At 42.5% G+C, this 25,607-nt stretch overlaps 1 protein-coding gene across 1 annotated transcript; it reads left to right on the top strand.

Annotated features, from left to right (window-relative positions):
• The first annotated feature begins 7,874 nt into the window (after window positions 1-7,874).
• On the top strand, window positions 7,875-15,678 carry tbx22 (T-box transcription factor 22). Its single transcript, XM_031280142.1, has 8 exons — window positions 7,875-8,581; window positions 9,018-9,273; window positions 10,549-10,650; window positions 11,255-11,429; window positions 12,989-13,153; window positions 14,583-14,647; window positions 14,896-14,981; window positions 15,073-15,678. Exons 1-8 carry the CDS (start codon window positions 8,443-8,445, stop codon window positions 15,609-15,611), a joined length of 1,527 nt encoding a protein of 508 aa, XP_031136002.1. The 5' UTR covers window positions 7,875-8,442; the 3' UTR covers window positions 15,612-15,678.
• Window positions 15,679-25,607: the final 9,929 nt, after the last annotated feature.

The following is a 25,607-nucleotide window of genomic DNA, read 5'->3' as shown; positions in this document are numbered from 1 at the left end:
AGCGGAAGAGCTATGCTGTAGACCAGTGGTTCTCAAACTTTTTTCAATATTGTACCTGCTCTGAATAGCCTTTTTAAGCCAAGTACCCTCTGACCAGCACAAAACAGTTTTGGTAGAAAAAAAAGTCTATATAAAGAGGTACAATACAGCGCCGGCAGTGATAGATTCACTAAACACCAACCTCTTTTAAGCAAAAACATTAAAATGGTACATTTCAAATGTTTAGAATCCATCACTTAATTCATTCATTATCATAGTATAATTATTTTAGGAATTATGCATGACATATTTTTTAATTAGCATTTTTGCAAACATTTCACGTACCCCCTGCAGTCCTCCAAAGTACCCCTAGGGGTACATGTACCCCCATTTGAGAAACAGTGCTGTAGACCAGGGTTGTCAAACTCAGTTTCACTAAGGGCCACACTGGAAAATGAGAATCACATCAAGGGCCAGACATGTACGGGTTTATTGACATGCTTTTATTTAATCCAAAAAGTTAAATATCTTTGACTGTATTATTGCATGTCTCGTATAGTCTTCTCACTCACAGTTTGGTCCACATAAAGTCCTAAAAAAGTCAGCAAAAACTAGGTGGGCCAAAATGTATTGTAAACCAAAATTGATATATATGGGCCGGATCAAAATCTGTGAGGGGCCGGATTTGGCCCGCGGGCCTTGAGTTTGACACGTGTGCTGTAGACGGACGGCAAGCTAAACGCGTACGTTTTCGTTCGTGTTTGTGTTCTCACATTCACAATCTGCAGAGTAATCCTCACCAACACAAGCATGTGTATGTATTGCCTTTCTGTTTTAAATGAGCGATAAATAAAAGTATCCTAATTATCCTTAACCAGCTGTTCCTGCTAACAGGACCAACCTGATGATGACCCACATAACTAGCTAACATCGGTTATTCACTGACCTAGCTACATATCCAAAAAAGAAAGCCGTTCCGTTGATCATTTAACTTAACACACATACAAAAAATATCGGTTAAATTAAAGATGACATGGCACGGAAACTAGCTTCAAAAAGGCCAAAAAACTAGTTAAATCCGGGTCTGCGGAGCTTCTACCCCAGCTAGCTGACAAGCTAGCTGCAGCTAGCTTTGGACTGCTCGCTAGCTGCTGCCCATCGCGTCGTAATATCCACCGGTCAAATCTTACAATTATGTGTGGTTACTACTTATCATATACACTCCGTGATTTACTGCATGGATTAACGTGTGATAGATAATTAATGACTGCACTTCCCAGAGTTGGGATGCGTTTAGGCATTCATTAGGAAGTTGCATTGGCACACCCAGTGAACAACGGTATGGGTAGCCACGACCGACCATATCCTCTAAAAACATGGGCTACGTTATATAAATCTTTACTGAAGTATAGAATAGATGTTAAAACAAAATAAACCCTAGATTGATGTCTTATCTTTACCATTATGAGGTACCTCCCCCCGCCGTTAGCGTAGCATCGCGTACCTGTAACCCAGCCAGCTACAAAGAACTGGTAAGACTTTTAAAAGCTTTGAGATCAGCACCAGTATATGGGGATACCCCGTTTACCACATAGTGGTACAGATCAGCACCAGTATATGGGATACCCCGTTTACCACATAGTGTTACAGATCGTGTGGACTGAAGTCGGGCAGACTCGGTGATTTATGAGGTCCGTGAAAACGGAGGGAGAAAGAATTAAGGGTCGGTATCCAATCCTGCTATCTCCAACCTCCAAATACTGCTCTTTGTGAGCACCTACCAGATGCCCTACCTCGACCGATAACGGCATGACAACTTGTTGTTCAATAGAAGAAGCCATAAAGCCATAAATACAGTTTATTTAGTGTTATGTATTTCAAACTAATTGAAACTATGAAACTTTCCGCTCATCTACTACTGTTTAGCCTGTGCTTCCGCCGTCCATCATGGCGTCGTCACGTAGTCGTGGTGATGTGTTTGCAAAGGGTCTATAGCGTTAGCCCTGTCAGTTAGCCAGCATTACTTCAGTTAGCTAGCAGTTAGTAGGTAACAACCAATCTCTACATAATAAGTTTGTGGTACAACATGTTTTGATTAAATAACGCATAAACTTCACTTATTATAACTATAGACTAAATTCGAATTAACGAAGAGCTGGTGCAACCACCTGAAGTAGATCGCAGGGTGTTCATGCAGACAAAACACTGGAATTAAGAGACATCTAATGCAAAACCAACAGTTCTCATTCTTACCAAATAATTTCAAGTGGATACACAGCTTTTTTCCTATAACTCTTTGTCCCATAACTACAGTCTGACCAACTGCTCTTCAGCGTAAACAGACATTTTTTCATCTTTGTGACTGTTGGCTTAAAAACATGGAATTCTTGCTAGATTAACACATTTTCCTCTGTTCTTATTTGCTCGGTTCATCCTGTCTTCCCCAGCTAGAGTCTAGCTCGGGCCAGGCCAGACTGGGCCAAACTGTGACAGTTTAGCCTTCCTCAGAGGTCACATGGATTCTTACAGCAGCCAGTCCAGCACAGCCTCCTGCTTCAGCCAGTCTTGTATAACCAATCATACACCTATCCAAGCCCATTCTGCAGAGATGAGGGAATGAAAGGTCCGATTAGGGCCTGCTGGAAGTATTCAGTGTACAGCCCCCGCCCCGCCCCGGACCATCACCCCAGTCGGCGGCCCCTTCTAACCAGCCCCTCTCCCCTCGGCCCTGCGCTGCTCTAAGCTGTGATTGACATGTGAATTACAGTGTGTGGTGATGATAATAAGAGTGCTACCCGGGGCCAGCACTGCGCCTTCCAGCCAGCAGCCAATCCCAGCTGGCACAGCCTGAAAGACAACCGCTGCCACCATCTGAAGAGGCAAATAAAAATGACAAGCTAACTGTTAAAGAACTGCAGATTTTTCACGTTGTTTTAAAAGCTTTTGTTGCTCTGCCAGTTTTTTCCCAGCCCTTTCTCTCTTTTCTCCAAAATTTTCACTCTTCTCTTCGCCCCACGACCACATCCAGATATATGAAACCCCTCATTTATCAGGGCAATCTAAAAATAATTCCCCTCCACTGTGGCGAGGCTTTGATAAAAAAAATATTTGTGTTCAGAATGATTGCGCTCACTTGAACAGAAACCGATAAAGACGTGTGCAACTGTGGGGTTCCTCAAAACGATGGTTTCCCCCTAATAATTACTACATGCCCTCACCATGCATGTTAACAACACCAAAAGAAGCCCTCAACACATTTCAAACTCTCGCTTAAGTCAGCTAACAGTCTGAAAGTGTGTGTTGTGCTTGAGTGCTGGCATTGTTCACCTTTATGCTTATTTTATCCCAACAGTCCAACATAATGTGCTAGTTACACATTATGGTATTAGGAAATTACACTCTAACACCCTGAAGATTAGTTTTCCACCCCTTGACATCTGTCTGGGAAGGGTCCTGCTTGGCAGAGCTGCCCGTCTGGGCCATCACTCCCAGGAGCTGACAAGATGGGGAGGAGAGAATAGGCGCTGGACTGAGAGCCTCACATGCAGAGTCTGATTCTCATTATCAATTACGGCTGTTTTTGTTTCTTTTTACCGCAGCCATTAACCACACAGTTACTGGCAGTCAGGGAGAGACAGAGAGAGAGGAAGAGAGAGGCAGAGAGAGAGAGAGAGAGAGAGAGAGAGAGAGAGAGAAAAAAAGGGCAATTTTCATCAAAAAGAATTAGCTATCTAAACAAGTGAGATGAATGTGCCATAGAGGCGGATTCACAGCGGGCCTCATGAAAGCGCTGCGGACAGATGAAGATCTATATGTGTTTAATAGGAAGAGGGTGAGTAGCAAGGGATAACTAAAGGCTTAGGAAGGGATAGAGAGAAAGAAAGAGGGAGGGGAGCGAAGATAATTCACAACACACTTGTGGTGAGAGGAGGAGGCTGTGTCTTGGCAGAGATGTTACTCTCTTCTCCTATTTTCCTCCTGCCCTCATCCCTCGTTACCCACCCGGGCCAGGCTGAGGCAGAAGGAGCCAGTAAAGGCTGGATGCCGTGGCACATGAGCCATTAAATCTCCCTACACTGTGGGCAGGGTGGGGGGGACGGTAGTACCAGGCCTCGTGCCCAGGCTCCTCAAACACTGCCAGCCCAGAGACCCAGAGAGCAGTGCAGAGGTGCTGCACAGATGGGAAAGGAGAGGTGCCGGGTAGCAACACTAGAAAAACTAACAACATTTTACCTCTTTCAGGCTTGACTACGATGGCTGCAATTAATTTAGAAATTACAATCAATATAGGAGAATCCGAGAGCAGCTGAGTGTTGATATCTTTAAAGAGATTCTGCAGTCCCAAATCACATTAATCACAGCAGGGCTGCTAGTTTTTTTTTAGCAAATGTTAGGGTTACGGTTAGGGCTATAAAAGAGTAAATAGTGTTTTGGTTGGGTATGTTTTTCAGCCTCAGGTTTGTTGCTCTAATATCTATGGCAGCAGTAGGTGTATGTGGGATTGCATGAAGATAAACTGCAATGCCCATTAGAGGAACATGTCACTTGATTCACATTTTAATCTTAAATCTTTACATTCTTGTTAATGCACATTAGTCTCTATCATGTTCTTATTTTACTGTCTCATCTGTAACTATACTAACCTGCATGAAAGCTGCTATACAAGTAGTTTGACTGATTACTTGATAGAGGAGGGTGTGGATGAAGCAGATTTGCAGAAGCTGTGACAGGCGGCAAGAAATATTTAAGTGAAACTGATTTTATCATAAGAATGCTGCAGCAACCATCCTAAACTCCCGTCTCTCGTCATCAGCAGCCAAATCAAATTTATCTCAGTAGTAGCTGATTGGAGGAGAGAATTTGGATGCTTTTCAACAGCAAATCAAGGGGAAAGATGCAACTGTGTAGGCAGACACAGTCAATTAACTGCTATTGGCAGAGAAGGATGTGATCAGCGTCTCGCTGCCTCTCCCATTAAAGCTGTTGCACAAGCAGAAGTCATGAGGAGACTTTGCTTCCGCACAGAGAGAAAGGATCCCTGCAGGGACTCCACAGACCCGGACCTCAGACAGCTGTACCCCCCGAGAGAGGGACAAGGAGGTTATGAGTAGCAGATGTGACACCACACACACACACACACACACACACACACACACACACACACACACACACACACACACACACACACACACACACACACACACACACCATGGAGCTGATGACATGTCTGGAATTTGTCACTTTGTAATCGGTCATGTTGTAAAAAGCTTTGGCTGGTTGCCTGCTCTCATCTTATTCTTCGTCTTTCTTTCACATCAACTCAGGATGTTTTGCCACTGTATATTTAAGGTAGAAAAAGAAGCAGTCAGTAATAAGATGCATAAATAACAAACAGCCCCATATGTAGCCTGAACTTGAAATTCAAGATCATATTTATGTAACCGGTGTTGGAAACAATTAGCACATCATTGTCTCAGTATATAGAGTGTGTTTTCCAGGTGAGCCTCCATTCATGTCCAATACAGAGAACTCACATCCCATTAGGGTCACAATACACTAAGTGTATACAGCGTTCTGTACTCAAACACTTTACATATGTCACAGCGTACGGGTGGTGGAAGTTTGACGTTTGGCAGTGAGTGGGCATCCGCTCCAGCAGCCCATGCCCAGAATAACCCTCACACACACACACACACACACACACACACACACACACACACACACACACACACACACACACACACACACATAAACGTAAACTGCTCAGCGTCAGTGTTTCAACTTAAAACAAACCATCAGGGGGCCCGTCACATCCACTCAGCACTGAGCAACAGACAGACAGGCCTGTTTATAAACACACACACACACACACACACACACACACACACACACACACACACACACACACACACACACACACACAAACACATTAATTTGTGGGGCATTTGCACGTATACAGTACAGACAGACGCCTATGAGTGTGCGGCTGGTCGTGATTACTCGTTGGGCACCAGCCTTCAGCTACACACAACAAAAAAATCGTATTGAAATAGGGGGGGAAAACAATTGAATTCATAAAAGCCATATTTCACAAATGGCAAACTTCCCTTTACCCAACCAAAGTTTAAATTACCTTCAAGATGAATGTGTAGCACTTGAGCCTACAGTCTGTGGGTGCATTCAAAGGCCTACCACAAAAGTTTCAATTACCAACCAATTATTCACCAATGATTATTAATTAGGCCGTGGATACGCAAATCAACAGCATGAGAGCGGACCTGAAGGCGCTAAATGATCGAGAAAACCCTAATTGCAGCGGGTCATCAAACTTCCGCATTAATAGAAACCTGAGGCCCGTGCTAAATTGGATTTAAGTCTCTTATTTCCGCCAAGCGTGCGTATTGTGTCCAATAAGAGGAAACATGTGTGCCAAACATTTCTGAATGAGACAAATGCAGCTTTACCCTGGATAAAGAATCAGAAAACAACTAGAAGGAGCTTCCTGTTGTGTTCAGCAGAGCCAGGCATCACTTGCCTGCGCGCCCGCCATCACTCGGCTGACATCCCATAATCCCATGACGAAGATTTATGAGCTGACTGCTGAAGACAACATGGAAAAATAATCTCTCGAATGTGAGTGGAAGGAAACGGCACAGGCTATTTCTATCTGGTGGGGGTTGCGTCTTTTTATTTCAGTGAGAGGCAGCAGCAGGCCTGTGCGCGCGCACGGACAGTTGCTCTCGTGTTTGGGGTGCACTTTTGTTACAGTATTGAGAGAAAACGACAAGTTAGGAAAGAATAAACATAAATCCGGGCATCAGTCCTGAAACAGGTTATGATGACAGAGAGCATGCGATTCCGGTTGGTCATAGTTCTCCATTTCCCGGCTGTTGTCAGAGATTTCCATCACCAACCAAACCGACCGTGCCGTAAACACAGCCCTCATTTGTTTTCTCCTTACAGCAATTATATCATGTGATTAAAAAACATTTTAAATAGAGCCTTCGCTGACTTGTATTTGTGTAAAGCGGATCTATTTCATGTCGAGCAGTAATGTAATAATCTCGAGCTGTCATTACGGACCAGTTTTCCCCTGTGCGCCGAACTCCATCTGATCTCCGCACTTATGAGAACCAGACTGGCGCACACCCTCACCGGGCACCGCAAAGAAGAAGAAAAAAAAAATCCCACTTCTATACCGCTTTAAGGAAAGCCTTCAAATTAATATAGGAAATGTTAGCTTCAACAGAAACGCAGTGAGTTTCAGGGAGATATTTTACCTTCCAGATGGCCTGAATTAAAAGACTTAAATATTTGTGCCTTGGCTCCCCCCTCCAGCGCTCAAAAATGTTCATTCTATTTATCTATCGGATATCTGTCTAAATGGAGGGAAGCAACATAGACAATCAAAGAGCTTGCTTGTGCTAAATATATGGAGAAGATGTGTCCAAGAAATGTGCTTTTAAATAAATCACATTGTAGATTTACAATGTACATATATTACTTCATCAGCTTTATTTTTTCTGACCTTATTATTATTATTATTTTGCGGCCTACCACTCTCACATTTCATTTTTGAAACAACTGAACTTGCATTATATCACAAAATGCCACAAACCAAGTCTAATGTTTAACGTCCAGCCTTGAAAGTATCATCATCCCACAGTAGTACCGCGCGTAAAGATGCTGCTGCTGGCTGTTCTGGATGCTTAAAGGCCACTGAGACCAAGCGCGCACTGCAAGAAATATGTATTGTTTTCTGAGTCTCATAAGATTTTTATTTTCAGATATTGGGAAAATGGCAGTTGATTGGACTTTGTAACTTGCTAACTTGCAATTAACAAAATCTAAAAACTGTTTTGAATCGAATTGCATCTGTTGATAGATACTGTTGAAGTAATCGGCTTCATTTTGCATCGTTTCCAAGTCGTAACAAAACGTGATTGTTTTAGAGAGAAGGCTTTTTATTTCACTTTTGCAGTAACAAGTATTAGTCATTTGTCTCAGGAAACTATATTTAAGGCCTGGATACGTATTATGATGAATATTTTTTGCAGCGCAGGCCCATGTGGAGGAATGCACGCTGCGCTCTTCCCTCCCTCTCTGTGACGCGCAGAGGGGAACCAGAGGAACAAGCCCTCTGTGAGGCAGAGAGGAAAAGGGAGACACAGTAACGGATAGGGGGAGAGAGGGCGATATTGTAGTGAGGAAGAGAGGCGTGCCAATAATCAAGGATTTTGGATGAGGGCGCGCGTCTAGGAGAACACATGGGAAGGCACCGGATCAATTACGCAGCGTCACGGAGCAGCCGTGAGAGAAGAGGGGCTCCCTGAGGTGCTGCTTCTGCTGCTGCCTGTTCTACCCCGTCCTGCCCTGAATGCGCTGGGACACTGAACCTTGTGCGGGACAAATCAAAGTTCAGACGGATATACGACACGCAGAAAGACGGGATCTTTCGCCAAGATGCAGGGTCTGAGTTCCCGGGCTCACGCGTTTTCGGTGGAGGCGCTGGTCGGGAAACCCTGCAAGAGGATGAAAGTGTCGGAGGGACACGAGTCAAGTTCAGCTGGAGACACCGGCAGCGATACGAGCATCTTCACCGGTGAGGCAGAAGGACTGCTGGGTTTGAGAACACCTCATTGCTGTAATACACACACATTTTACGCACAACATGGAACAATAAAACACAATCTACAATCGGCAGTCTGCAAGTTATTTTGCTTCATCAGATCTATATTTTTATCCATCAATTTTCACAGTTCAACTTTTTGTCAGCTAAAAACCAAAATGATCAAATACATACTTTTTTTTTAGGGAAAACAAGTTTTGCAAATATTCTCCATGTCAGTTGTCAAACTGGAGCAAATTATCTGTTCCTTTTTTATAAGACTATACATTAGTTGTATCTACAGCTTCTTTTAATGAAAAAGTTAAAGTTGCAGCTAACTTGTAAATGATTTTAGAAAACAAAAGGTTACAAAAATGCAGTTAGCTTCTTTTCTCAGTGCTCACTCATCTAAGTCTTTGCCCTTTTATAGGCCTGAACGAATATCCAGTCAGCCAGATGAAGAAAGCAGGTTCAACACCGAGGAGGGCAGAGCACATATCCTGTGACCCAGAGAGACCGACTATCAGATCAGGGGCTGAAGAGGCTGAGCCCAGCGGAGAGGAGAGCAAGCCGAAGGAGAGCGACTGCCGCCCGGACAGAGAGGTCCGGGTGGAGCTGCAGGGCTCCGAGCTGTGGAAGAGATTCTATGAGATCGGCACCGAGATGATCATAACCAAAGCTGGCAGGTACTAAATCTGGATAAGTGATCTGTAGCAAATATGGAGAGGCTTTATTCCAGACTTCCATGCATTGTTTCAATCCTGCAAAATTTGTAAACTTCAAAGCTACATATCCGGGGATAAAAGGAACAATATTTGACAGGCAGTACGTCTATTCATAATAATATGATTTGGATTGTATGTGCATGACAAATCAGCTAAAACAAAACAGTCTGATGAGATTTTGAATCGTGTCCCTTTACTCTTTAAAACTTAAATAATAAAAAAAAATCGATATCTATTATGATAAACAAAAACTTTACAAAAGTCACCTAAATCACATGAAATAAGAGCAGGCCCCACACTCTGCACCCTGGGCCGTAATGCTTAAATAAGGATGGCCTATACACCTTTGTTTAAAATAATAAAACATTTGATTCTCAGTCCGTTATAAATGCGTGCTAGTTTCCGTGTTCAAGAGTCAGTTATAAATACAACCTGGATAGGTCATTATCAGTGATATGACATGTTAGGATATTTACATGAGCTGTTCTGCGGTCACAGGTGCGCGTTTATCAGGTGATTAAAACGGCTCTGATCGCGCTGCAGCCGATCACAAGGCAGCAGTTTGATAAAATATGGGCCAGAATACACCAGAACTGGAAGTTTTGGGTTTTATAGTGACTTTGCCCTGCACGTGTAGAAATATATCATAGGCCTACGCTTTGTTTGGAATATAAAATAAATAGTGCACATTGTATATCATGTGAGGTAGAGTTTGTTGAATTATTACATTTTGTCGAACTGAGTTAAATTCTATTTTCTAGTCATTCTGGATGAAATTTAAAAGAATACCTATTTATTATAATCGCGGACTATACATAATGACATCTTGTCACACATGGATGTTCTTGGGTAGCTATAGGTCGATTAAATTAACTTTATCTTTTAGTTTCAAAGAAATTCATTTGTGGTCTGATAGGTGTCCACGTGCTAGGCTGTGTTCTTTTTCTCGTCTTTTACCCCCAGAAATGAGTTATTGGGACATACTAGCTGCTGAAATCTAGGTTCCGTTTATTCTATAACGGAGAACTCTCGCTATAAATCTCGGCCGTGAAGATGCCCTCATGGCCCCTCGAGGACCCTGAACGTTCCTCTGAAGTGATCTGTTTCTGTGTGCTTTAGGATGTGAAATCCAGGACGGCTAGACACCCTTTTAGCAGTGTTAAGGGAATATTAAATATTTAATTAAAAAGGGATCAAACATGACGTGTCTGCGCTTCTTCCCTCGCCTCTCGTTAGGAGAATGTTCCCCTCCGTGCGCGTCAAAGTGCGCAATCTGGACCCGTGCCAGCAGTACTACATCGCAATGGACGTCATGCCAGTGGACTCAAAACGCTACAGGTGTGTATTAAATTAATCTAACTCACTATTTATACATTCGTTTATTTAATTACATGTATACCGCGGCGGGGCAGTGGTGGAATGTAACTAAGTACATTTACTCGAGTACAGTACTTAAGTACAAATTTGAGGTACTTGTACTTTACTTGAGTCTTTTCTTTTCATGCCACTTTCTACTTCTACTCCGCTACATTTCAGAGAGAAATATTGTACTTTTTACTCCACTAAATACAGATTTTTGAACACAAAACACATGTATTAAATACAAGGTTTTATTAAAAATGAACAAACCAACAATATAACAGCCTACAAGTCCAGCTGAAATGATTAGCCGAGTATGAGTATTAGTTGATTGACAGAACTGTTTGGATCGTTTCCAGTCTCTAACATGTGAGGATGTTTCTGAATCGAGTGCTTTTACTTTTAATACTTTAAGTACATTATCCTGATGATACATACTTGTACTTATAAGTAACATTTTCACTGCAGGACTTTTACCTGTAACAGAGTATTTTTACAGCGTGGTATTAGTAGACTATTTTTACTTATTTTTACTCGTTTACTGAGTAAAGGATCTGAATACTTGTTCCACCACTGCCGGCAGGTATGTGTACCACAGCTCGCAGTGGATGGTGGCTGGAAACACGGACCACTCGTGCATCTCCCCCAGACTCTACGTGCACCCGGACTCCCCGTGCGCAGGAGAGACGTGGATGCGCCAGGTCATCAGCTTCGACCGGGTCAAACTCACCAACAACGAGATGGACGACAAGGGACATGTAGGTAACCCATTTGAGCATGCGCGTGCTTCCTCTTTCTCTCTGTCCAATTGATAACAGATAGTGACCAGTAGGCCCACAGGTCAGACATTTTTATTTCTTACTTGTATTGTTTTATAATGGGATATTTTTAAAACCCCAGATTATTTCTGTACATTTCTCAGTAGTTCATCTGAAAGAGTTAACATCAGCTGATGGTAGGGGTACTGCTGTATGGTGACGGAGCAGCAGGGCCGTTTTACAGTCTGTAAATACTTTGGGAGCGTCACTCCCGCTTGGATTGCTGTCTCACACACATTGAAGCATTTCTCTCTAATACTGGAAGTGGAAATCCGTTAACTTCCTGTAAAGGTTCAGCAATATGCAGATGTGACAGATGTGGTGACTGGGGAGGCTGTAGGTGGATTTTCACCTGATCCTTCTGTTTATAAAACCATCCTGAAAGTGCTGCATTTGGGGGATTCATTATTATAGTATACGATGGAGGAAAGTACAAACTGTAGAAACAGCCTCATAATCCCTGATGTTGCTGTGGTCAATTTACCTCTTTATATGGCCTCTCTGCCTGCAACTCTTCCGCTTATTATAAACACAAATATTGTATATATATATATATATATATATATATATATATATATATATATATATATATATATATATATATATATATATATATAACCACACATATATTATCTCTAACAGGTAAAGAGGAAAACGTTAGATTTGTAGACTTGTAATTTGGTTGTTTATTAAAAAATGCTTTACCAAGTGTGCAAAATGAGAATAATAACACACAACAAAAGCAACACTATGACCTGCAAAATTAAAGTTTGGGAAATAGATCTAAATCATACAACATATAATATTGACATATTGTTTTTAGATATGTCAAATACAAATCATGTTGATTAATATTGATTGGCTGCACTAATGAAATAAAATATTTGATGTTTTGTGAGTTTTATTTGTTGAATAGCGTGTTTTAGCTAAATCTACATTAGTTTTGCTGGACATAACAGCCGATTCCACACTATTTTGCATTGTGTTGTTGTAGATTGTGATGCCTGTTGTGACATTGTCGTAAATTATATTTCGTTCTAGTATCATATTACCTTCATATTTCACCTATTGTAGTGCATTTGTGTAACTGAAATGATTCGCTAATTCCCCACAGTTTTTAAATGTATATAATTAGTCAATTAAACAAGTATTTAATTGACAGAAAAATAAACAGCAACCATTCGGATAATTTCATTTTTTTTAAAGTTAAATATGATTTAATTTTTTAAGCAAAAATGTCTGATTCAACCCACTCAGCTATGACGATTAGTTGCTTCTCTTTGTCTCTTTTGGGGTTTTGGTCAAAGGAAGCAATTTGATGACATCAGCTTGAGTTTAGGGAAATTGTGATGGATATTGAACTACATTTAATATATGAACCTGTTAATCAGCTGTTTGAAAAATAATGTGCAACGTCATTATCAATAATGAATTGATAATGAAGTTGCAGCCCTTGGTTGTTGTCAATTATAAAGTATCCTCTTCACGTCTTCATGCAGATTATTCTCCAGTCGATGCATAAATACAAACCACGTGTGCACGTCATCCGGCACGACCATCGCATGGACCTGTCCCAGATCCAGTCGCTGCCTGCTGAAGGAGTCCACAGCTTCTCCTTCCCAGAAACTGAGTTCACCACCGTCACAGCCTATCAGAACCAACAGGTAACGCCACACAAACTGGCTGAATTAGTGCTTTAAACAACTGCAGTTTTATTTCTGTATTTCTAAAAATTCTGTAGAAAAATCCGCTACATAGCCTGTCTGATGTTACATATTTATATTGTACATCCTTTATGCGCCACAAATGCACTGAACAAAATTATAAACGCAACACTTTTGTTTTGGCCCCCATTTTTTATAAGCTGAACTCAAAGATCTAAGACTTTTTCTATGTACACAAAAGGCTTATTTCTCAAAAAAAATCTGTCTAAATCTGTGTTAGTGAACCCTAACCCTAACACCAGATACTGACTGGTTTTTGGACGAACTTGACTAAAAATATGTGTCTTTAGCTGCTTTTTTAAAGATGTCAACAGAGGCTAAAACTAGGGGTGCACCGATCCGATGTTAAGATCGGATATTGGTCCTGAGATTGACAAAATAGCTGGATCGGGGATCGAAAAAATTAAGAGATCCACGGGCTGATCCAGTTTTGTTAGTTTTTTTCCCTGTGTCGCAGATGTGTCGCATGCTGGAAGATTTAAGTGTACAAATAAATAAGAATTCAATACATTACATCTATGTTATTTTGTCTAGTTAGGAAAGTAATGTTTAGTTAGGAAAGTCTGGTGCCTTTAGTCTCTTCCACATGGTGGAAGGAAGGTATAAGGTGGAAGGTATACAGTGTATTATTAATTCAACAACGGTATCGGATCGGTATCGGGTATCGACAGATACACAAAGCCCAAGTATCGGTATCGGGACTGAAAAAGTTGGATCGGTGCATCCCTACTTAAAACATGAGGCAATGCGTTCCACAGTCTAGAAGTTCTGTCACCTTTAGTGTTCAGCTTAGTACGGGGGATTGTGTTCTGATATTGTCATATCAGAACACAGTGGCTGTGATATTCCTCATTGAGCCAATCGACAATTCAAAATGCTTCACTCTGAACATCATGAAGGTGATGAGGTCCACTTCTCTGTGGTCTCAGCAAAATCATAAATCGCAGTGTCCTGATTTTCAGCTGCTCAGAGCGTGTGTGTGTGTGTGTGCGCGTGTTGCTGTACAGCTGACCCCGCTGTTGGCTGCAGCTCCTCCAGTAACAGAGGCGTCCGCAGGGACTGCCAGATCTTTTCATCAGGGCTCATTTTACGATCAGCCAACGTATTATTACAGAAACTCAATAACGAGCTGTGACTGGGCCGACTGCTGGAGTCCGCAGCCCGTTAAAGCACCAAATAAAACCGTACGACCTCCAAGAACCCTGTTTGACATGGCTGATCGCCCTGGGTGCTGCTGGGAGATGCAGTCCCAGAGGGAGAGCTCTGCCACTCTCCATGTCGCTGTAAAGCTGAGCTCATTGTTAGCTTAACACATCAGCGCTTGACACGTCTACTCTAACCCGTGTCCGTATCCTCTCTCCTGGGCCAGATCACAAAACTAAAGATCGACAGGAACCCGTTTGCCAAGGGCTTCAGAGATCCAGGAAGGAATAGGTATGGCAAACCTCACCAAACATCCACACTTGGTTTAGCTCAGGAAAGTGCTCCATTAAAGGACCCAACAGGGATTTCAGCTTCAACCACTGACATTTGACACCACATAAAACCTTCAAGTGAAGTTGAAATGTGTTGTGCAGAATTTCACACCTCTCAGAATCAATATTTAAATACCTGCAATGACATTTTTCAGTGCTTTTACAGTATGTGTGTGTGTGTGTGTGTGTGTGTGTGTGTGTGTGTAGGGGAGTGTTGGATGGCTTACTGGAATCGTATCCGTGGAGAGGCCCTCTCAGCTTAGACTTCAAGCCATTCACTATACAGCTCCAAGGTACTGTGCTGCAGCTCTTATTACTTCCCTGCTCCAGTTTTTGTCTTTGTGATTCAAGTTTCTGACCTCTTTTTTTTTGTTTTATCGTCAGAGAGCTCGGGGGCACCGACCAGCAGTGTGAAGACTCTTCTCCCCCTCTCTTCTTCTTCTTCTTCTTCATCCCCATTCTCCATCTCGGCGCTCTCCTGCCACGATCTCCACACCCTCGCGTTTCCTCTCTACGGCAAGACTTCCACCGCCCCCCCCCCATCCCCGCTGCCCAGCAGGGCCTTCTCCTCCCTGGGAGCGGACAGACTGAGGGGCCTGCCCCCGCTGGCACCGCTGACAGACCTCCCGCTCCTCTCGGCACTGCAGGCAAAGAAACCTCCCCACTGTAGGGACCCATGTCTTCATGGGTCTCCGGGGGGCTCCCCCTGCCTCTTCCCCCTCCACAGCCCCCTCAGCCCTCAGGGGCCTTCTCTCCTCCCTCACCTCTCTGACACTGCAGGTCCCTACTGTCTTTACCGCTACAGCTTCCCCCTGAACCCCCAACTCACAGCTATTTCCCGGCACGCCAAACTAGCCGAAGACACCACAGACTGTCTGCTGCGCCAGTCTCCGTGGCACCCGACCACCAACCACTGCCTCTGACAGCTGGACCGCACTTTAAGGCTCCGGCCCATTGAGTGTAACGAGCCAAAGCTTATTGCAACAAAACAGCGAGCAATAAACTGTGGCAGTTTGACTTTTTTTTTTTTAATTTAAAAACAGTTTTGTACGCTGTGTTGGATCTACCAGCACAAAAACTCATCCTGAAGCAGTCAATGAGCTGCTCCTCTTCACTGTGCACACACAACTAGAGCCACAGGATGTAGATTTTTATTTGGGACAGTTGTTTACTGCAGGGCAGAACCTCTTTTCTGCCTTAACAACTTCTCACGCTGTAATGGTGTTTCCAAAAAGCATCTGCAATAGGACCTGAGGTATGTAATATAAATATTAATGAATGACATAACATGTTAAACTGACCATAAGTGCCTATTAAAGTATTTTTCATATTTTTTTGTTCAGATCACACACCAGCATTCAAAATCTTATTTTTCCGTATGTTTGAACAAAATGAAAGAGTTTTCCATGTTTTCCAGTTGTAATGGCATGCATATACACAAACTTAAAACAGAAACGCATGCTATCGTGCAACAGGAAGTTTTGAATAAGAAATGATGCAAAAATCTCCCTTGAGGTGCTTCATAATGAAAACAAAGCGTGTTTTGTGTCTTCCGAGCTGTAAACTTAGCTCGATCTCAAAGTCAGGATTGGCCACCCCTGACTAATAACATGAGCTCATCAGGTCTCTCTGTGATTTTAGGGGAAGAACAACAGCTGCCAGGTTTCAGGCGGCCAGTTTCCATTCCTGTACTTTATTACCAATAACAGGACTAATCAGAGACGCATGGAGGTGAAAGGGTTATTCTATAGAGGCCTTTATTAAAGGCACAGTCTATAACAAGATTGGAAGAAGGCTCCTTGTCATCATTATTGTAATCATGGTTGTAACATTGCTCCAGGATCAACAGTAAATCAATACTGCTGTGAGCAGACATGTGGAAGGCCTCAGTGAATTCTAGTGTGCCATGAGGAACAGAGAATGAAAACCTACTGTGGGCCAACATAATGCTGTGTGTTTTTGTCCATACCAAAGGGGGCACGCCCGTTCAGCCGCTGATGTGATAATTACTGCCTTCATGTCAGACTCAAAGCCCTGCACCATCCCTCCCTCCCTCCCTCCTTCTCCTCAGAGCAGAGCGAGGAACAGCGGTTTAGGCAAAGCGGGGGAAATGGCCTGTTTCCCGACAAACGGTCATAACCAAACAGCAATTTACTTGTCATGGCCGAGCATGTCAGTGAGCTAATGCGCGCTGGACGTGGAAATAGCAGGAAGGAGTTAATTGAGGAACTCAGTTCAGGGGATGGCCCGTGTTTCAGCGAGCGGTCAGGTGCGCTGCTATCAAACAGCCTGGCCTTTGTCTGCAGACAGACCATAATCTGTGCTGGTTATTCGATACTGTCTGTCATTTCCATGTTTGGTTGTGTGGGACAATCATTTTAAACTCCAGACTAATTCCTGATCTTTCAATTAGACTAATTGCTTTCATACCAGGAGAGCTGAACTCTGCACCTGCCGCAAAAGAGTTAACACAGAAAGACACATTACATAGAATAGGACGTGAGCACCTGTCATTAATAGTGTGTAAATACTACTATGATTGCAAGCAGTGAATAACATAAAGTTTGGAAGATTAGCACATGTAGACATTTTGCAACAGTTTGACATAGTATTGATGTATGACGCACTGAGCTTACAACCGCCTTTTTAGTAAAAGACATAGTTTGACACTATGGGAAATACCTTTTTTTGCTTTCTTGCTGAGTTGGATAGAAAATCGATACCACTTTCTAAATATAAAGCTACAGCCAGCAACAAGTTAGCTTAGCATATAGCATAAAAACTGGAGACGGGGAAACTAGCCTGGCTCTGTTGGGCGGTTTGTGGTTTTGTTGGACAGAACCAGGCTAACTGTTTCCCCCTTGTTTCCAATTGTTATGCTAGGCTAAGCTAACCAGCTGCTGGCTTCCTATTTAACATAGTCTCGCTTTGCCAGACCTTCCTCCACAGCGCTTTGGAGGACGGTCTGGCGAGTCCACACAGCATTCCAAGATGGGAGAAAAACGTGCTCTGGTTTATTGGCATTTCTTTAAACCAATCACAATCGTCATGGATGGCGCTAAGCTCCGAACAGAGCCACGGTGCCTCTACAAAAAAGCCTCGGGAAGGAACTTGTTTTGGTGGAACGTGTATGTTCCAAAGTAGTTTTAGTCGTGCAACAGAAAACTCAGATTGGACAGATAGTCTAGCTAGCTGTCTGGATTTACCCTGCAGAGATCTGAGGAGCAGTTAACCATAGTCCTCACAAATCTACTGGAGTTAAAAATACCAACACAAATGGCGCTTACCCACTGCTAGTACCAGTTCTGCTCGACTTGGCTCGACTCGACCGCGGTGCCCCATCCTCCTTTTTCCATTGCAGGTTTATGCGTTAGGCGAGCGTGGCTGGTCGTCATACGACCTAACGCGACACACAGACAGAACGGGGAAGGTGTGTTGTTTTTGATTCTCAGCATGTGGCTGTTTGCCAGAAGACACATTTACTTTCTAAAGAAGCTGGAGGCAGCAAGAAAAACACCGCTGGCTAAACTATTTGAAAATGGCGGGTTTGTTCAGGACACCCCCGTCTGTCGCTAGCACTTGGGGCGGCTGTGGCTCAGTGGTAGAGCGGTCGCCTGCCAATCGGAAGGTTGGTGGTTCGATCCCTGGCCCTGCAGTCTGATGTCAAAGTGTCCTTGGGCAAGACACTGAACCCCGAGTTATCCCCGATGCTGCTCATTTATCTGATGAGCAGGTGCCACCTTGTATGGCAGCCTCGGCCACAGCGTATGTATATGAAAAGTGCTTTGAGTAGTTGTTAAGACTAGAAAAGCACTATATAAAAGCAGTGATTAGTGACGATTCTCTCCGACCAATCAGTAGTCTGCAGGTTTTCACGTCACCTTTTGGTATCGCCTCAGCTTGCTTGGAACCTCGTCGGAAGTGATACTACAAAAAGTACCTGTTATCCGGTACCAGGGATCATAATGGAAATACAAAAACGGCGAGTTGAGTCGATATAGACTATATTTAACACAAAAATCAAGTAAAGAGTATCAATCTTCTCACCCAACTTTCAGCAATAAGACGAATAAGCATATTTTACTAACTATTCCTTTAAATGAGTTGTATTTTGTGTTTTAAAATTAAGGTTGTACATTTTAGATACATTTGTTATATTATGAGTGTATTTTCATACTGGTCGCTCTTGTCTTATCAAACTACACCTTTGTTTGAGAACCTTTTATCAGCTTGTCGATGATTAACCGAGCTGTCCCCCTAACGCTGTAAATGCTCTTAATAATGTGTCAACATAATCCTCTTTGTGGTGGCAGAAATAACATGGAAACTGTGCGGATTCGACTTTCTAATAACACAAGGAGGGATGTCTCTGGACCGCTCCACAGTGATTGACAGGCAGTAAAGGGAGAGAAATTTGACCCTGAAGTCATTTGTTTCCAATCATGTGAAATGGCATCCTGAAAGGAGAGAAGCTCAGCAGAGAGTCAAGACGTGTAAATATACTCTGCCTTCATTAGATTAACATACATGGCACACACACACACACACACACACAAAACACACACACACACACACACACACACACACACACACACACACACGTCAGTTATCTCCTAATAATAGTTGCCATACACTCGCTCACAAGCACCTCCACCCCCCCACCCCCCCCACCCCACACACACACACACACACACACCCACACAAACACACACCTCCCCCCCCCAACACACACACACACACACACACACGTGTCGTTTGCCCGTTCAGCTTCGTGCCCTCCAGCCTCGCTCCTCATATTTGGCTCAGCGAGTCTCTTGTGAAGGTTTATACTGGACTCTATTTTCTCTGCAAACTCAATAAAAGCTAGTTATTTATCAGGTCAGATTATGGGACGTGACTGAGCTCAGCTGTAAAGTTGAAAGTGAAACCAGCTGTGGCTGAAATTGAATTACACAGAGTGAGTAATGTGAAAAGCAAGGGCAGTTTAACAGTGATTAAGCGCTCTTCTACTGCGCTTATCAAGCAGGCATACGCTGCTCAGTCAAACTTTGCCTCCTAGGATGGGGAAATTCCTCTCCTCTCATCCCATCACTGTTTCCCTTTATATCTCAAACACATCCTCTGTTGCTGGAAACATCAACAAGTGTTTTAATATGAACCAAGACTGTGAGATCCTTTGTTGAGATTAGAAGTCTCGCAGCATTAGATCACAGGAGTGCAGACAGAACCAGGAGCCTCCGTGGATTTGCATGTATACTTGCTTGCAGTATGGCCAGCAGTGTGTGCAGACAGGGGTCACTGGGGCATTGCATAGGCATGTGCTCCCTGACAGGCCCCTGTCTTACAGGAGCAGAGGTCAGATGAGTGGAGGACAAACTGCTTTAACATGTGGCCTGGCACCTGGCCTGCATGTTTTGTGTGTTTGCGTGTGTGTTTTGGGGGTTTCCTTGGAGCGCTCCATCTGGGCCTCACACTCGTGCCATTCATCAGAGAAAGTGTTAATGACCCAAACAGCTCTTGTTTCTCTCACACCTCACCTCTCTAATTTCACCTTTCCTCACTCGTTTCCGTGAAGTGAACACTCGACGAGGCTGCATGTGCATTCATTTCGGGCACGTCTCTGATTTGGGTAACAGATTCAAAACAAAGCACTGCTGTACTTGTAATATGAAGGGTTTTTTTTTAATGCTTTGATACATTATGCTTCTACTTCACTATATTTTAGAGGGAAATATTGCACTTTTTACTCCATTTATTTCACAGCTATAGTAACATTTAGTTTGTTGGTTAGTTGGTTTGTAAGATAAAATGCACTGGTTTAAGATTAAACCAACCAAAAGTATATAAGATCCCCTTTAACCAACTACAATATAAAAGTACTGCTTAGTTAGATGTTCATGCATCAATAATAATGATCCAACATTATAATAATATAACACCGACGAGAGGAATTCTGGATTATAAGTACATTCTGTAAACATCAGCTTACCAAGGGCAATGAAAAAGTTTTAAATTCTTAGATAACCCAATGGGTTTTTAAATAGTACATTTAACTTAAGAAGAAGAAGAATCCGGCCCCTTGCAAATTCTGATCCGGCCCGCATGTCAATTTAGGTTCACAATAAATTTTGGCCCACCTAGTATGTGCCAAACCAAAAACATGGGAAACTGTTTTTCAACTTGCAATTATGCAACACTCAAAGCAGAATTTGGCAAATTTGCTGACTTTGAGACTCAGAAATTCCCCCAGAAGCAGAGAGTTTGCATATTCAGGCTGTGAAAGAGCTTGTTGTGAGTCAGCTGTGTGGTAGCCTACTTAGAAAATGTAATCATTGTTTTGCTTGATTTGCTAAATTCTAGGAGGGCTTTGGAACTTTTTTGCTCACTTTTTCAGGGCTTTATGTGGACCAAACTGTAAGTGAGAAGACTATATGAGACATGCAATAATTGAGTCAAAGATATTTTCCTTTTTTGATGAAATAAAGGCATGTCAATAAACTACACGTCTGGTCCTTGATGTGAGTCTCTTTTTCCAGTGTGGCCCTTAGTGACATTGAGTTTGACACCCCTGCCATAAAGGAACACCTATTCAGTTTTCCTTAAATCCTATATTTTAAATTGATGTTTTTTTGAAGTACATTTTGTCACATACTTTTACTTACGTTACATTATCAGTGCGGGACTTTTACATGTGGTAGAGTATTTCTACATTGTGGTATAGCTACTAAGTAAAAGATCGGAATACTACAGCTAAATGCAGCTATAGTTACTTGGTACTTAAAACATATAATGAATATATACAACCTGATGCATTATTATACAGTAAATACAAATAACAAACAGTATTTGATAGATAAAATATTTAAAATTAGCTTCACTTCAAGCAGCTACAAGATTAAAATACTATTTACATGTCGATACATCCGTAGTAATAATCTGATGATGTGATTTAAACTAATATTACAATGACAGAGGCCATTTTGCCTGCATAGTTGTAGTTGTTATGGGTAATGGGTTTTTTGCTGATAATACTGAACACTCTTGCTCGAAATGGAGTATTTTACATTGTGGTATTGCAACTATTACTTGACTAATGGATCTGGTTACTTCTTCCATCACTGCCATATTAACTTGAGCATTTAGTGCTGCATATATGTATACTAAACCCACCATAAGTTTAACTTTATAACAGCCACAGTCACATGAATCATCATGTGTTACCACAGCCTCTTAATGTAATTCAGTTTCTTTAACCTTTTCTGTTCAGACGATTGTTAATTGTCATCAATGGACCTGTGTGTCTGAGTGCAGGATGGCTGGAAGAGGGCTGTCAGCACTCAGCTTATGACCAACAAACACAGCGCACACTCTGACCCCGGCTGTCCATCATACGGGGCCATCCCTCCCCCCTTAAAGAGAGAGTGTGTGTGCTAATTCCTTCCAGTCTGATGGACCGGAGGGGGATTCTACAGGTGCATTTGTGTGTGTGTGTGTGTGTGTGTGTGTGCGTGTGTTTGTATTTGTGTGTGTGTGTGTGTGTGTGTGTTTGTGTGTGTGGCACTCTCTGGCATTGTTTTGAATTAAATATGGACCTATAAATCAACTCTTTTGGAACAAGAGATGTGAGATATTCTTTTTCTCTTTGCCCCTATCTCTGACAGAGGGATAGATCGTTCTTACCTCTTTTTGCTTCCTGTGTATGACAGGTTATCCCTCCTGGGACAGATACAGAGAGAGGGGAGAATACGGAAAATGATGGAGAGTGATTGAGTGAGAATGATGCTCCATGGCTGATGTATCGGATGGCAGATAAGGGGCTGGGGTGAGGGTACGGGGTGGAGAGAAAAGAGTGATTTAACGCTGGCCTGTACTCTCCTCTCCTCTTATCCCTGCCCTGCTTCTTTCATGTCTCAACCCAGGGTCGACCTGCCTGCTGCCCCAGATGGTGCTGTCTGTCTGGGCTGCCCTCTACAGGATGTGCCCCCCTCACCCCCACAACTACAGAACTATACTCGCTTAATTGATTTCAGGGGGAAGGCCCTCTTTCTCTTGTGTTTCACTCACACAAACACACACACACACACACACACACACACACACACACACACACACACAAAGATAGCTTGCCAACAGCTAGTGCCCCCAGTACACACACACATACACGCGGCTGGCGCTGTGCGCTGTCAGCGCTAATTCAATTTGAGACGCGGGAGTGTGACTAACAGCAGACCTGCAGAGTGTTTTACCATATGCACACCACACACACACACACACACACACACACACACACACACACACACATCACTCTGTCATATCCACTGGTATAATAATAATAATGTAATTCCAGAGGTATTCCTATTAATAGACCTCCTCTCTTCCTGTTTCTCTCATTATCAGGAGAGGTCATCTTGTCAACAACTACAGAGTAACACCTTATTATCCCTTCAGCTTCACTGCCCACAATCAACAACCAAGTGAGACGCACTGTAGTTACAGCATGTTAATCTGAAATAACTAGGTGAAAGTTTCTGGGCAACAACAAAAGAGTAAATACAACCATGAATGATTTAACTAGGCCTATTTGTTGTCATCTGAGTTGTGTGTACTCTTTTTCAAGGAAACTAAAACAATATCACATGTTAAAGATTACATTTACATTAAATACTTTGTTGTGAAGTAGCACACAATAATCATAAAAATATGCAGAAACATGCAAGTTATACAAATAAGACTAAGAGTCTCGTCCCATGCTAGCAGCTCTGTTAGGCCGTGCTTAGGCACAGTGGTGCTTTGAGCTACATGCTAACATGCCCATAACAACAATGCTAGCAATCTGAACTAGAACAGTCATTGAACTATTTGTAATTCAGACTGCCGTCCACACTTAGCAGGCGTTTTACTTTTGTCTGTCTCTTGGTAAGGCAATTTAATCCAGCAATCCTCATTTCCTCTCTAGCAGCAAGGCAACAGGCGTGCACAAAAGATGCCTCTCCATGCCGTGTCGGTTTGTAGAAAGTTTTTGCGGAAGTAAGCCTGCTACACCGGTCTCATTTCTTTGCAAAGGCAATGGTACACATAAAATGGCCATCACTTTGACTATTCTGCTATGTTGATTTGAATGGGAATGTCCGTTCTACTCTAGTTCTAATTCTATGGTGTTAGCATGCTGACATTTGCTAATCTGCACCAAACACAAAGTATAGCTGAGGCTGATGGGAATATCATTAGTTTTGTGGGTATTTAGTCATAACCCAAAGTATTGAATACATTAAAATGTTGACCTAATATAATGGCACTAGATGAAGGATAACCAAAGCTATTACAGTTCATTCTGGACACATGAATGTCTGAACCAAATTGTGTGACAATAGTTGTCAGACAACTATTTTTAGCTGCACCGCTAACTTGGCTAAAAAGAGCACCCCAGAGAGCCAAACCACGAAAAGAAGAAAAGACATGAAGTGTTTTTACAGTTTTGAAGCACATGGGGTAAACGAGAACTTTTATTCATTTGATTTAGCCTGAGGCAACAATTGCGAATGTAAGGTGATGAACTATAATGTAATAATGAAGCGTTGCACACATTCCACCACACTGCATTAATTTGTGTAGACACAAACACTGGCATACAGCCTCAATAAAGAGCCAAAGACAAGGCTACATGTCTATGTTCACGGCTTGTTTGACTGTAAGAGATACCAGGGTGGGTGATGGGGTGAGGAGAGGGTCAAGTGGAGGGGTGGCAGGATCAGGTGTGTGTTTGTGTGTGACAGAGGTTGTGATGGTGTGAGCAGGGGATAGGTTCAACCTTAATGAAGCGTGCTCTGGAGAGGAGGGATGGAAAGGGCCAGCTGTGTTGGCATGTGTGTGTGTGTGTGTGTGTGTGTTTATGTGTGTGCATGAGACAGTAAAACTGATTAAAAGCAGCGTTAACACATCAGACAGGAAGCAATGGTCAAGAGGTAAGTGGAAACTGGGGAAAGCCATGGGCTGGAACGATTAGACACACACTTATCAGCAGCAGCAGCAGCAGATGGAGACTGGGGAAAGCCCTGGGCAGCAGCGATTGGTCACACATGCCCATCGATATCTGAGTAGAACCAATCAGCTCGGCTTCCTGTGTTTGACCTGACCCTTCACGGAGTCTAAGGGGGAGAAAGAAGGCAAGGAGAGGAAAAAAGCCTGTGCTACCTAATTGTATGAAACTCTGTAACGCTACCTTAAACAGATGATCAGTCTCTTTACTGTCTACACACTTACCACTGACGATACACTGTAACACATTGGTAATATATACTGTAAATACCGGTGTGCACCATCAAGTTTTTTTTTCTTTAATTACACATAAGGACATCTGGTATATTTTGTAGGTCAGTCATTTTTAAAAGACATTTCTTGGGAGGTTTCATAGAAATAACTATGTAATTTGGTACCATAGGGAAAATTGGATTTTCTACAAAGACCTGCTACATTTAAACGCAAGCAGGGCCACAACTAACGATTACTTTCATTCACTGATAAATGTGCAATCATTTTTTTAGATTACAGCGAAGATATTCAGTTTACAATGACACGACAAATAAAAGCAGCAAATCATCTCATGTGAGAAACTGGAACTGCTCGAAAAATCGCTCGAAACGCAAGTGAATAGTCATTCATTGTTCATTTATTAATAGAAGCTTTATTCTTATTATATACTGTACATTTAATGATGTGGTTGTTTGCAGACACATTTCACATTTTTGCATGTCCGGCTGACTAAAGGCTGACATCAATTAATTTAAAATAAACAACGGCAAGTGTTCCTGGTGAACAGTCCCTATTTTCCTTTAAGCATCACATCACATAGTTGTTTCTAAAACCTGATGGAAATTATTCAGCAATGACAGCCCTTTAAAATAGATATTCAACTTCATTCT

Source organism: Sander lucioperca, chromosome 1 (genome assembly GCF_008315115.2).
Source record: "Sander lucioperca isolate FBNREF2018 chromosome 1, SLUC_FBN_1.2, whole genome shotgun sequence".
Taxonomy (NCBI): Eukaryota; Metazoa; Chordata; class Actinopteri; order Perciformes; family Percidae; genus Sander; species Sander lucioperca.
This window is presented reverse-complemented; position numbering and strand designations above follow the sequence as displayed.